The sequence below is a fragment of the Rhinatrema bivittatum genome, chromosome 2, assembly GCF_901001135.1.
Source record: "Rhinatrema bivittatum chromosome 2, aRhiBiv1.1, whole genome shotgun sequence".
Lineage (NCBI taxonomy): Eukaryota > Metazoa > Chordata > Amphibia > Gymnophiona > Rhinatrematidae > Rhinatrema > Rhinatrema bivittatum.
Window position 1 is genome coordinate 269867643 of NC_042616.1, and position 14193 is coordinate 269881835.

General features: G+C 45.8%; 1 protein-coding gene across 1 annotated transcript in view; it reads right to left on the minus strand.

The window, feature by feature from the left end:
• SFRP4 (secreted frizzled related protein 4) overlaps positions 1 to 12749 on the minus strand; it is a 73069-nt gene extending 60320 nt beyond the window's left edge. Inside the window, exons 1-3 of the mRNA XM_029592629.1 lie at positions 11979 to 12749; positions 10940 to 11020; positions 10770 to 10835 (exon numbers count right to left, since the gene is read on the minus strand). Of these exons, the coding sequence (XP_029448489.1) occupies positions 10770 to 10835; positions 10940 to 11020; positions 11979 to 12423 (592 nt within the window). The 5' untranslated portion in view covers positions 12424 to 12749. The remainder of the gene's footprint in view (positions 1 to 10769; positions 10836 to 10939; positions 11021 to 11978) is intronic.
• Positions 12750 to 14193: the final 1444 nt, after the last annotated feature.

A 14193-nucleotide genomic window follows, 5' to 3' on the forward strand; every position in this document is an offset into this window, starting at 1 on the left:
CCCACTGGACCCCAGGTAATTTAAGACATTTTGGGGGGTTCGGGAGGGTGGGGGATTTATTTTAAAGGGTCGGGGTGGGTTTTAGGGTTGTTTTAGTGTGCCGGTTTTCCCGCCCTCCCCCAATTTACGATTTACACGATATTTAAAAAAACAAAACCACGACGATCCGATTCCCTCCCCCCCCCCCCCCGCAGCCAAAATTGATCGTTAAGACGAGCGATGACACGATTCACATCTCTAACTGATAGAGAGCTGCAGGAAAATGACTGGTCATTTTCACTGGAATGTAAAGGGTAGGCCGCAACTCCATGAGAAACAGGATGCAGTGGAAATGCTTTTGCTTTGAGGATTTAGGCACTAGGTGGAATTCCACCTAACTGATGCTACAGAGGTTAGTGTAGCAAAGAACATCCCTTATGAGTTGTTTCTGAAAAATGAGATAGGCCTGGATTGTCCCTGGGACATCAGGGATTGTTACACATGACACATGTGATACAAGGCCTGAAGCCCTTCAAGGATGTCATGGAGGATCTGAGTGTTCCACAAGAACCACCCTGTGCGAGGTCATCCCAGTATTCATCCAATCCTTTTTTAAATACAGCTACATTGATTTCATATTAGGCCTATTGTAATGCATAAAGAAAGCCATGTGTAATCTCATAGACCAAAGCAGCACTAACTGCTAGCACTCAAATAATAACAACCCTGTCCATGAAAAGACAACACTGCAAATATTACACCAGGCCCCAAAATACCAAACAAAACACTTCCTATTAGGAAACAGAATGAGCCAGGCTGCTCTAGATCCCTACACAGAAATTATATGCTAGCCTCACTTCAGTCACACATGCAGAACACAGATTGATCCTCACCAAATACAGTATAAAGAGACCATAAGTAGAAACAGAAGCATGCAGACAAAAGCTGAACTGGAAACCTCAATAAGCCAAACTGTGTATGCAGTGCAACAATGGAAAAACAGAAACAACAAAATTGCTCATATAACATCAAACAATAAAATCAAGAAATATAAAACATCAATCATAATAGTAAAACCATACTAATAAAAAAAGTATATATTTCAAAAAAGCTGATGAATAGAACATCCAATAATTAAAAACTCACATAACATTTTTTAACAATTTCCCAAATACCAATAAAATATTTTAAAAAAGCAGAAACATCAAATAACACACAATAATTAAAACTAAATCCCACACTCTCCATGCTTAGGAACTTTTCATTTCCAGTCACTCTGATATTGTTGTGGATTAGTGTAGGGGTGAGGGGTGGTGTGCAAATTTTCTTCTCTCTCAGATACACACACTCTCATACACATAATCATTCTCCCATCCATATACACAAACACATCCTCTTTCTCTCACATACATGCTCCCTCTCTCACATTCACATACACTCCCCCTTTCTCTCCCTCACACATGATCTCTCCCTCTCTCACTCACATACCCGCTTTCTCACACACACTGTCTTCCTCTCTCTCTCACACACACATCTCTCTAACACATCCTCTCTCCCTCCCTCTCTCACTCATACAGGCTTTCTCTCACACTCACATATGCTCTTTTCCTCTCTCTCACTCTCTCTCTCACTCACACACACACACACGCACATACTCCCTCTCTCTACCACTCATTATCATTCATACTAGCTCTCTTCCTCTCGGCTGCTAGTGGAATGAATTCTGCCAGAAGCTCCAGGGCCTCTTTGTTCTCTTCTCTCACCAGTGGGATAGGCTCCGCTGGTGGTCCCCCTGAGCCTCTCCTTCTCTTCCTCTGCTGATGCCACTTCGGATATGCCACTCTGTACAATTGCATGGTTTGTACACCTGATATCACGAGGCCTGGCAACACAGCTCACCTGTACCCTGCTAATCTACCCCCATTAGAACTGCTGTCTGTCCCTGCCTGATCCGACTGCCTGATCCAGTGTGCTGTCAAGGAGAAGTAGACATGCATAATGTTCTGGTTGAGCCAGATGTCGCTCATGAAATGAATTTACTTCCCTCCTCTTTGACCAGATGTGCCTGCATCTATGTATGGTACTGACTGCACAGGGTGGGGATATCCTGCTTAATGAATGTTATTCTGGAGGGAACTTTGTAAATGGGGACTAAAAAGTGCAGCAGTGCTTAAACCCCATGATCTCCATCACCTTCAGGGGCTGGTCATCCAGGCCAATCATTTCCACACTATACTTTATCATGACCTTTGACACTGGCTGCCTCTTACCCTGGAACACTAATTTGGAATGCTACCCCATGGTGACTTGCCACTGATGTGGGAGTGGGAGCTGCTTGCCTCTTACCTCACTGGGGAAATTGGCCAGGGGGTTGTCTTGACACATGGGCTTCCCCATTTCTATGGCTTTCATGCTCCTGCTGCTGCTTCTGAATGGAAGAGATGGAGTCCCCAGACTAGTAGTGAAGGCTTCCCCTAAAACCAATGGTAATGTTTGTTTTTGCAAATGATGCTGCAAACCATTGTTTGTCAAATGGCCCAGTAACTTTCTTCTAGTGGTGACCTTCCTGCACTAAATGCATTCTGCAAAATACTGGTCCTCCTGAACTCTAAAGTGCCTTCACATCTCTGACATCTTGTGGGATCCCAACTCCCTTTCTGGATCTTTTGATTCTGCTCCTGGGTCTGGGGTTGAGAGTGAATCAGGAAGGAAAAGGCCAGGGGCATCTCTCATACTCTCCACTATCTTTCTTTTCTGGAGGATGCTCTGGGCTCTGGCAGTATCGCTGCCTTATACAGATGCTCATTGGGGGATAGCAGAACAGACTAGTAATTAGTCTCCCCAAATCATCCTGAGCTACCAGATGTTCAATATCCTCTGACTTTGAAATTTCAGATATTCATCTGAATTAATAATCTCTCAAGATCTCTTGCAGACAATGCTCAGGAGGAAACTGGTGAGCACTGTGCTGATTTTGGCTTTTCTACTGCTATTGACCCTCCTACTGCTGATGCCACTGTCCTGTGACTGACCTCTTCTAACCCTGCACAATAGACCCGCTACAAATGGGAACAGGCAGCTGCTGTTCCAGCTTCTTACCTAACCCTGCCTCTCTAACACTATCTAGTAACCCTATCCTAAAAAAAAAAAATCTCTCTTTATCTTGGTTGGAGACTCCTGCTCTGATCACTACTTTCATCAGTGTTGCTCATGCTGGCCCTAGGAACCTGTAAAGGAAGAGGATTTCCTCTTTCTTTCCCATTCTTACCACATCTCCTTCAATGTCACTAGCAAGGGCATGATGGATTCGCGAATGCCGGTATAGAAAAACACAAAATAAATAAATAAATAGACCACTAGTGGCACTATCTAAGGGATGTCATTACCCTCCATTGCCTCAGGTACAAAAACTTAGATTGTAAGCCCTCTGGGGATAGAGAAATACCTACAGTACCTGAATGTAAACCGATGTGATATCTCAATTGAGATCGAATTTCGGTATATAAAAATAATAAATAAATAAATAAAAGTCAGTGTTACAATACACCCAACAGTGTGGATACACACAGATTGTGAGCAGACACTGTCACTTTTGTTAAAAACAAAGCTCACACTGCTGTGTGCTTGCTGATTTATATTAGCTAAAAGCAACACATACACAAAGGCTGAGAAAGCATAGGCTGCTATATATCTTCCTGTTAGTCACAGAATCTCTCCCACCATGTTCTGCAGTGCAGAGTGCAGACAGACATACTGTCTCTCTGCCAATAGTACTGGTTCTAACCCCTGTTGATACTGTAACACTGACCATAACAGTCAACAGACAGATGACAGTATCTCCTAATAAGACATGGTGACAACAAGAGGCAACAGCCCCCCTTCAAGAAGCCTCTCCACTCTCCCTGAACCAAACAGAGGAATGACTCTATAAAATGCTTACTGCTCAATGATAAGTTTTGCTTTCAGTTTCAGGTTTTAAAAAATGTCTTGCTGGGACAGGCTGGCTGAAAAAGTGTTTCACTTTTATTGGTCCTACTTTTGTTTTGTCCCTTCCCATCACGGCTCCAATCTATCTGACTTGAAGAGGAAAAATTGCTGTTTTGCTTCCCCCATAAACTTTAATGGATCCAAAAACAAATGCAAATGAGAATTAATGTTATTTTTAGAAAATCTTTCCATTTATTTTGGATAGAATGAAACAAACCAGAAACATAAGAAAATGCCATACTGGGTCAGACCAAGGGTCCATCAAGCCCAGCATCCTGTTTCCAACAGTGGCCAATCCAGGCCATAAGAACCTGGCAAGTACCCAAACTAAGTCTATTCCATGTTACCATTGCTAATGGCAGTGGCTATTCTCTAAGTGAACTTAATAGCAGGTAATGGACTTCTCCTCCAAGAACTCATTCAATCCTTTTTTAAACACAGCTATACTAACTGCACTAACCACATCCTCTGGCAACAAATTCCAGAGTTTAATTGTGCGTTGAGTAAAAAAGAACTTTCTCCAATTAGTTTTAAATCTGCCCCATGCTAACTTCATGGAGTGCCCCCTAGTCTTTCTACTATCCGAAAGAGTAAATAACCGATTCACATCTACCCGTTCTAGACCTCTCATGATTTTAAACACCTCTATCATATCCCCCCTCAGTCGTCTCTTCTCCAAGCTGAAAAGTCCTAACCTCTTTAGTCTTTCCTCATAGGGGAGTTGTCCCATTCCCCTTATCATTTTGGTAGCCCTTCTCTGTACCTTCTCCATCACAATTATATCTTTTTTGAGATGCGGCAACCAGAATTGTACACAGTATTCAAGGTGCGGTCTCACCATGGAGCGATACAGAGGCATTATGACATTTTCCGTTTTATTCACCATTCCCTTTCTAATAATTCCCAACATTCTGTTTGCTTTTTTGACTGCCGCAGCACACTGTCCCGACGATTTCAATGTGTTATCCACTATGACACCAAGATCTCTTTCTTGGGTTGTAGCACCTAATATAGAACCTAACATCGTGTAACTTCTGCAGGGGTTATTTTTCCCTATATGCATCACCTTGCACTTATCCACATTAAATTTCATCTGCCATTTGGATGCCCAATTTTCCAGTCTCACAAGGTCTTCCTGCAATTTATCACAATCTGCTTGTGATTTAACTACTCTGAACAATTTTGTGTCATCTGCAAATTTGATTACCTCACTCGTCGTATTTCTTTCCAGATCATTTATAAATATATTGAAAAGTAAGGGTCCTAATACAGATCCCTGAGGCACTCCACTGTAGGGATGTGAATCGTTTTTCAACGATTAAAATTATCGTCCGATAATGTTTATATCGTCTTAAATCGTTATAGAACACGATACAATAGAAATTCTAACGATTTATCGTTAAAAATCGTTAAATCGTGTTAGTGCGCACTAACTCGAGTTAGTGCGCACTAACTCCCCGTTAGTGCGCACTAACTCGATTTAGTGCGCACTAACTGAAAATGATACAAATAAACACTTTCCAGGTCACTGAAGGTCAGTTAGGAATGAATATGTGTTCCTATTGGCTGGCTGCCCTCTTATCTATTGATGTTACCAAGGTTACCACTGAGGTGATTGTTGGGGGGATGGGAAATGGAACTGGAAACTAACGAACACCAACAGAAAATGAAACAAAGTGTTCACACTTCCCAGGTCAGTAAAGGTCACTTAGGAATGAATATGTATGTATGTATTCCTATTGGCTGGCTGTGCTCTTATCTATTGATGTTACCAATATGGTTGGGGGGATGTGAAATGGAAACAGTTGGAAGCTTGACAAAAAAAGTAATGTAATGATCAGCACTCACCTGACTAGAACTTGTTTGTTTATTATTTTTGTTAGCAGGCACCTGAAATGCTAGTGCATGTTGAATTTGCCAATCACTGTGCATTTTAGAAAGGTGGTCCTGGCTGGAACTGTACACAGTTCAAATATATGTAATTGATTGTTGGTAAGTGTATTTTTTAAGTAGCCACACTGGCACCAGTATGTTTACTTTTCCTCCTACTTAACTCACTAGCTCAGCTTTGTAAGAAGGGCTTCTCTGCTTGTGTGTTGTTTTTGTTTGGTGTGAGGAGAGCAGAAACATCAGATCTTTATTCAATCTACTACAGTCATCTCTTACAGTGCCCTATCCCTATTAATACCAGGAGTGTTGTGATCTTCCTGCACACAGTGCCCTAACCCTGATACCAGTCTGAGACAGCTCCCTCCCTGCATTACTAGTGAGAGGCTGGCTTCACAGACAGGGGGGAGCTGCCTGACCCTCACTCCTGACTTCCCCCATGTCCCAGCTAGTGAATGGTGTGTGGGTGAGGGGGGGGGGGGAGGATGGTGAAGTCTGAGACAGCTCCCTCCCTGCATTACTAGTGAGAGGCTGGCTTCACAGACAGGGGGGGAGCTGCCTGACCCTCACTCCTGACTTCCCCCATGTCCCAGCTAGTGAATGGTGTGTGGGTGAGGGGGGGGGGGGAGGATGGTGAAGTCTGAGACAGCTCCCTCCCTGCATTACTAGTGAGAGGCTGGCTTCACAGACAGGGGGGAGCTGCCTGACCCTCACTCCTGACTTCCCCCATGTCCCAGCTAGTGAATGGTGTGTGGGTGAGGGGGGGGGGGGGAGGATGGTGAAGTCTGAGACAGCTCCCTCCCTGCATTACTAGTGAGAGGCTGGCTTCACAGACAGGGGGGAGCTGCCTGACCCTCACTCCTGACTTCCCCCATGTCCCAGCTAGTGAATGGTGTGTGGGTGAGGGGGGGGGGGAGGATGGTGAAGTCTGAGACAGCTCCCTCCCTGCATTACTAGTGAGAGGCTGGCTTCACAGACAGGGGGGGAGCTGCCTGACCCTCACTCCTGACTTCCCCCATGTCCCAGCTAGTGAATGGTGTGTGGGGGAGGGGGGGGGGGGGGGGGGGATGGTGAAGTCTGAGACAGCTCCCTCCCTGCATTACTAGTGAGAGGCTGGCTTCACAGACAGGGGGGAGCTGCCTGACCCTCACTCCTGACTTCCCCCATGTCCCAGCTAGTGAATGGTGTGTGGGTGAGGGGGGGGGAGGATGGTGAAGTCTGAGACAGCTCCCTCCCTGCATTACTAGTGAGAGGCTGGCTTCACAGACAGGGGGGAGCTGCCTGACCCTCACTCCTGACTTCCCCCATGTCCCAGCTAGTGAATGGTGTGTGGGTGAAGGGGGGGGGGTGGATGGTGAAGTCTGAGACAGCTCCCTCCCTGCATTACTAGTGAAAGGCTGGCTTCACAGACAGGGGGGAGCTGCCTGACCCTCACTCCTGACTTCCCCCATGTCCCAGCTAGGGAATGGTGTGTGGGTGAGGGGGGGGGGGGAGGATGGTGAAGTCTGAGACAGCTCCCTCCCTGCATTACTAGTGAGAGGCTGGCTTCACAGACAGGGGGGAGCTGCCTGACCCTCACTCCTGACTTCCCCCATGTCCCAGCTAGTGAATGGTGTGTGGGTGAGGGGGGGGGGGGGGAGGATGGTGAAGTCTGAGACAGCTCCCTCCCTGCATTACTAGTGAGAGGCTGGCTTCACAGACAGGGGGGAGCTGCCTGACCCTCACTCCTGACTTCCCCCATGTCCCAGCTAGTGAATGGTGTGTGGGTGAGGGGGGGGGGGGAGGATGGTGAAGTCTGAGACAGCTCCCTCCCTGCATTACTAGTGAGAGGCTGGCTTCACAGACAGGGGGGTGCTGCCTGACCCTCACTCCTGACTTCCCCCATGTCCCAGCTAGTGAATGGTGTGTGGGTGAGGGGGGGGGGGGAGGATGGTGAAGTCTGAGACAGCTCCCTCCCTGCATTACTAGTGAGAGGCTGGCTTCACAGACAGGGGGGAGCTGCCTGACCCTCACTCCTGACTTCCCCCATGTCCCAGCTAGTGAATGGTGTGTGGGTGAGGGGGGGGGGAGGATGGTGAAGTCTGAGACAGCTCCCTCCCTGCATTACTAGTGAGAGGCTGGCTTCACAGACAGGGGGGAGCTGCCTGACCCTCACTCCTGACTTCCCCCATGTCCCAGCTAGTGAATGGTGTGTGGGTGAGGGGGGGGGGAGGATGGTGAAGTCTGAGACAGCTCCCTCCCTGCATTACTAGTGAGAGGCTGGCTTCACAGACAGGGGGGAGCTGCCTGACCCTCACTCCTCCGGGGGATTGTGATCTTCCTGCACACAGTGCCCTATCCCTGATACCAGGGGTGTTGTGATCTTCCTGCATGCAGTGCCCTATCCCTATTAATACCAGGAGTGTTGTGATCTTCCTGCATGCAGTGCCCTATCCCTATTAATACCAGGAGTGTTGTGATCTTCCTGCATGCAGTGCCCTATCCCTGATACCGGGATGTGTGCAAGAAGATCACAACACCCCCGGTATCAGGAATAGGGCACTGTGTGCAGGAAGATCACAACACCCCCAGTATCAGGAATAGGGCACTGTGTGCAGGAAGATCACAACACCCCTGGTATTAGGGATAGGGCACTGTGTGCAGGAAGATCACAACACTCCTGGTATTAATAGGGATAGGGCACTGTGTGCAGGAAGATCACAATACCCCTGGTATCAGGGTTAGGGCACAAGTTCTAGTCACATTGACTGATCACATTACTTGTTTTGTCAAGCTACCAACTGTTTCCATTTCCCATCCCCCATATACTGTCAGTAGGAAACTTGGTAACATGAATAAATAAGAGGGCAGCCAATAGGAATACATATTCATTCCTAAACTGACCTTAACTGACCTGAAAAGTGTCAAATTGTATCATTTTCAGTTAGTGCGCACTAACTCCCAGTTAGTGCGCACTAACTCCCGTTAGTGCGCACTAACTCCCGTTAGTGCGCACTAACTCGAGTTAGTGCGCACTAATCGGAAAAAACGATTTTTAACGATTTTTTAACTAAAAAATCGTGCCTAAGACGATTTTCTTGCCCTTCCACATGATTTCTATCGTTAAGACGATATGGAAAACGATTCACATCCCTACTCCACTGTCAAATGAGCTTATTCATTTTGTTTTACCCATTTGTTTCAAATGGGTAAAACAAAAGTCATAAATGATGGCAGATAAGGAGCAAATAGACCTTCCAGTCTGCTCATTTATAAATGTTCACACTGTCAAGGATATATACCAGCTGTCAGCCATATAAACCTGAACACTTATAGGATATTGCTTTTTATCTAAGCCAGTTTTTGTTGTCTTCTTCCTTGGTTCTTTACCATCCTGGTTAGATGAGTTACAACCTCCCAAACTTACAGGCCAATCCAATAAATGTGCACAGAAAATGGGCACAGTGTTGAGCACCCACTTTCCTAATATGCACACAGCCACCTCTCCTGGGTGCGTGATCGAACAATTAAATGAGGGGTTGCACTAAAAAGGAAGTGCTAGGGACAAATGTGCGTCCCTAGCGCCTCCTTGGCATTGGGTGCACAGGAGAGGTAGCTGTCAAAAGGGTTGAGAAAATGGACACTCAATCTACAAGTGTCCGTTTTCTCGAACTACCGGCATATACATGCTCAAGATACACAGCTTGGACTATGTAGCTTGTGTGTATTGGACATCCAGAACCTTTTGTTCAAAGTCTTATTTAAAAAAATAAATACTGCATTATTTGGTTCCTCCTACTTAGTATTGCTATGATACTATTAGGAGGAATCACAGACAGCAGGATTTTTCTTTTTTTTTTTCAAAGCACCCTTGAGCATGGGATACCTTTATGCCAGCCCTACCAATGTAGTTAGGCTATTGACCTGACATCCAGCCTATATACCCTTGCTGGATGGTACCCAGTTACCATCAGCCTGTCAGCATCAACCCAGTTGGTTTTTGAGAATTAGAACCCTACTAGTTCCAACCTAGCTATCTTATCCCTTGCAATGTCATTAGGTCATGTGTCGTTTCCAGAGACATTTCAGTCCTAGGCAACAATAAATACAGTCTATTTGGATTTGAGGGCTCTATAATTCAAATAAAAGGTGTGTAATTGTTTAGGTGAATAATTTCTAAGGACCAGTATGTAGGTGGAGTGGAGAACATTAATTGGGTGCCTATGAATCTTAAATCTTTTTTGCTGCAGTGTTAAATTTTTTTTTATCTTTCTAGTCACACCAAGTATCTTCCGAATTGTGCCTTTTACAAGAGTTGATATTTGGAAGATCCTAAATAGCAAGAAATATTCAATCTCTGGAGCACAGAATCAGTGGAGGGTTACTGAGCCCTATATGCCATTATTTTGGAAATTCCTACAATTCACCTGAACCCCTGGAACCAGCCAGGTCCAGAATAGTTTCTCAACTTGCCTGATAATTTCATGCAACAGAGGGTCTCATTCAATCTATTTTTATGCCAGTGTTTTAGGCACTAACATTAATGGGATGGTTTCCTTGAGAAATCTATTACAATTTTTGCACTGGAGCAAAAGTGGTGGAAGCCTTTAATAAATGAGCCTGAGAATGCTTTAACGTGACATTTCGAAATTTTATTTTATGTCTGTTGTCTAATCACATCTTTGGTTTGAAAATGTTTATTAATGAGTATCCTAAAAGTGACTTTAAATGCATGTTTTAATTGTAATCTGCCTAGAACAAATAGCCTTGCAATCAGGCAGAATATAATTTTTTTAAATAAATAAATAAAATATACTGTTAGAATGACAATCTCTTGAGTTCAAATCAAGAGACAGGGACTCTGCAGGCAGGACTGTAGGACAGGGACTATCTGCCAAGGGAATGAATAATGAAGGGTGCTCCAACGGGTGACTTACTGTAGCTGTAGTTTTTTGTCAGATATATCGTTAAAGTTGGTTTCATCTTTCTGCACTTGCATCGATCTTAAAAAAAAAAAAAAGTAAGAAGAGACAAATATCAGAAATGAATGTCTGGTTAATTTGAAAGCAAATGCATGGCAAATACATTGGGTTGGGTTTGGTCTCACCAAAGTTTGAACTCTTGCAGGCGTTTTCGTAAGGTTTTTCTTGGACCATCATGTCTTGAGTAAAATCCATCCACTGCACATCTGAAATAGAAAATAACACTGCCTGGACTTGCACAAATAATTGCCTCCTGCAGCAAAGAGAAAGGTTTGAACGCAAGCATTCTGCCATATTTAGGCGACCATTCACTAACGCATATCTCGCCTGAAGTTGAAACAATTTATGGACTGTAACTTCTAACCACCTTTGGGAATTCTCCCTCAGAGCCTTAGATGGAGGAAATATTGTGTGAACTGTGGCTGTTTTTGGTAGTACTGTTCATAGAAGATTGTCCTGGCTCTAGTTTATTAATTTGACATGTACGCATTGAAAACGTAATTTCTACATAATAAGAAAGCACCGCTAAAATTCAGTCAACGGTTCCTAAACTTCATATTCGCACTACATCCCGCCCTATGGCACCCGATGCATGATAGTTAACGCAGGCATATTCCAACAGATTCTCTCGTGCTCTCGCGCAGTGCTCCGGCAGATCCTTTCCTGCTGCGCTTTTAGCTCATCTCGGATGTATGCTGCTTATCTAACAATCACCTTCGAGGCAGCAGGATTTAGGGGAGGGAGAAGCAGAAGCTGCCTTAGCGAATACAAATCATATTTCCAGACTGAGGCACATCACATGTCTCTAAAGAAATCTAGTCGCTTTACCAGAAAACTTTTTTTTACTTCTGTAATTACCAACATGCATTGCATTCTACATTTTCCACAGAGGCTGCACGCGTAGTCTAATAAAACGTCATTTATTAAAGCATGACATGCTATCATTGCATCATCACAACCTCCCCCCCCCCCCCCCCCCCCCCCCACTAAGGGGAAACAAAGATTGTAAAACTGGGCTTTGGGCAACTGGCACGAAAAAAAAGCAGTGCCAACCCAAAACGTTCCTGACTGTGCTTGCACCTGCAGCGTGTGGCTCCCATTCCCAACGGAAGGGCCAGCCTGGTCCTGCTCGGAGCTGGGAGCATGCATGCGTTAGGGCCTCACCTTCCGGGAGCTCCGTGACTATAGCCTCGGGCGAGATGCACACCCCCCGGTCGTACACGGGCAGGTCGTCGCAGGCCAGGCTCTCCGGCCAGCTGTGGTTGTACTTCTTCAGGATGGGCTCGCAGCCCTCCCGGGCTCGCTGGCAAACGGACTTGCAAGGCTTGATGGGGTCGTGCAGGAACTCCAGGGTGCAGATGGGGGCGTACGTGGCACAGAGGAAGAAGCCGAGCACGGGGCTGCAGCCGACGGCCACCAGCTCCTCGTACTGCTCGATGGCCAGGACGGCGTTTTCCTGGGTGCTGTGGTGGAGGTGGTTCGGCATTCGGGTGATGTTCCAGGGCATGGCCTTGCACATGGGGATGCGAATGGGCTCACAGAGCGCGGTGTGGACCCCCACGTCTGCCCTGACCCACAGCAGCAGCAGCGCAGCAAAGAGCGGCAGCATCTCCCCTCCCCCCACTGAGCCGCGATCAGCTTTCAGGCTCTGAAGTTCAAAGGCGGGCGATCCGGCCGCTCACGTTCAGCCCGGAGCGAGCAGCAGATGCGGGGGAAATCCCAAAGCACTGTTGTTTCGTTAATGATTAGGGGTTTCCCCCTCCGTCACCCTGATGCAAGCGATCCGAAGTCAGCCAGCCATGCAAACTGCTGAGCTACCTTTATATCAGCGCCACAAGTGACACTGTGGGTGGAGAGGGGAGGGTGGGGAGAAGGGGGTCTGTCCATTTTGCGTTTTCCTAAGGCTGCACCGTGCCTCTTCATTCGATTTCTCCCGGCAAGGTGAGATCAGCTGCACAGAATATCCTGATTTTACCATCCGCTTTAATCCGAGGCGGCAAGCGCTAAACCACTCAGTGGTAGAATCGCATTCATTTGTATTCTGTGCAAATCAAAAGATCAGTGCATGACCGTCGCCCCCGGACGCCGGTCACAGCTTTTACACCGGTAGAGTAATATCAGACGACCTAACAGGGAGCGACGATTAAATAAACATTTGGGTGTGTGAGTGAGCGCACGATTTTACGCCCGATGCTGTAATGGCGAGCTCGCTTAGATTGCTCGATATTACTCCCCGGTGTTCTAGGTCCCTGGGCTATCTCTTGGTGCTGTAAATCGGCCTTTATTATTATTATTATTATTATTATTATTATTACAGCTCTTTCCCAGACAGAATAGAACTGGAATTAGGAAGGGGCTCCAGTAGCTGCTGGGCAATCTTTCGCACCCAGGTCTTTCCTTCTGGTAGGTTTTTCAAAGTGACTGAAACTTCTCACGCTTTTCCTCCTATTTTCTTTTCTACTTGGCCGAAATAGAAGCCGGGGATTCAGTGGATCTGATTTATCAGTCTAGGACATATCTGTGCTGCTCCATGTTTTGGTTTCAGCTATGGGAGGTGGACAGTTCCTGGTAAACGTTCTTTAGAGCCCTCCATGTGCCAAGGGGCTTAGTGACAGACCCTGGAGCGCTAGACTAGACACCACCAAGAACCTGTCTGTGGCAGTGCCAGAGCCCGATCACAGCTCTGCTGCTGCAGGGGTCTTCATTTATAACAGCTGCCCTAGCAGCTTACAAAAAAAAAAAAAATTGAAAAAGAGGAGGCAAGAGCAAAGAACAAATCCAGCTTCCTTATAATCTGAAGAATGATTTTGAATAGCAGAGGTCTCAATTTACCGGATTTCGAATTATTTTGAAGAGTATTTTGTATTCCCTCATTAAAGGTGAACCGCAGCTATTGGGACATTTCTGCCCTGTATTTTTTGTTTTAATTGCATATGTTTATGTGACATGGTCATCATGCTCTATGCGAAGTGTGTTCCCCTTTTATCTGTTGCTAAGTGGAAAGCGGCACAGATGCCATGCAGCCCTCTGTACCCTTTACCAAAACCGTTATCTTCTGCACTTATAATTGAAATCAAATGTTGTCAGGCCACTGCTAAAACTGATTTGCAGTTTTTCACTTTTGGAATGTCCTCTTCCATTTCCTCTGTCTCGAAATGACTTCTTAAGGGCGGTTACTGGAGGCTGAAATTAAGCATGCTTTCCTCTCAAAGTACGATCTTTATGCCTTGCCTATTTTGAAATTGTCCTGGACACAGGAGATGGCAAACCGATTCCTTCATCAAGGTAGCATAAAACTCAGGGATGCCTTGCTCTCAGAATTAAACGCAGGGATGTGAAAAGAGATTGAAGATAACATGGAATGATCCGGTGCATCTAT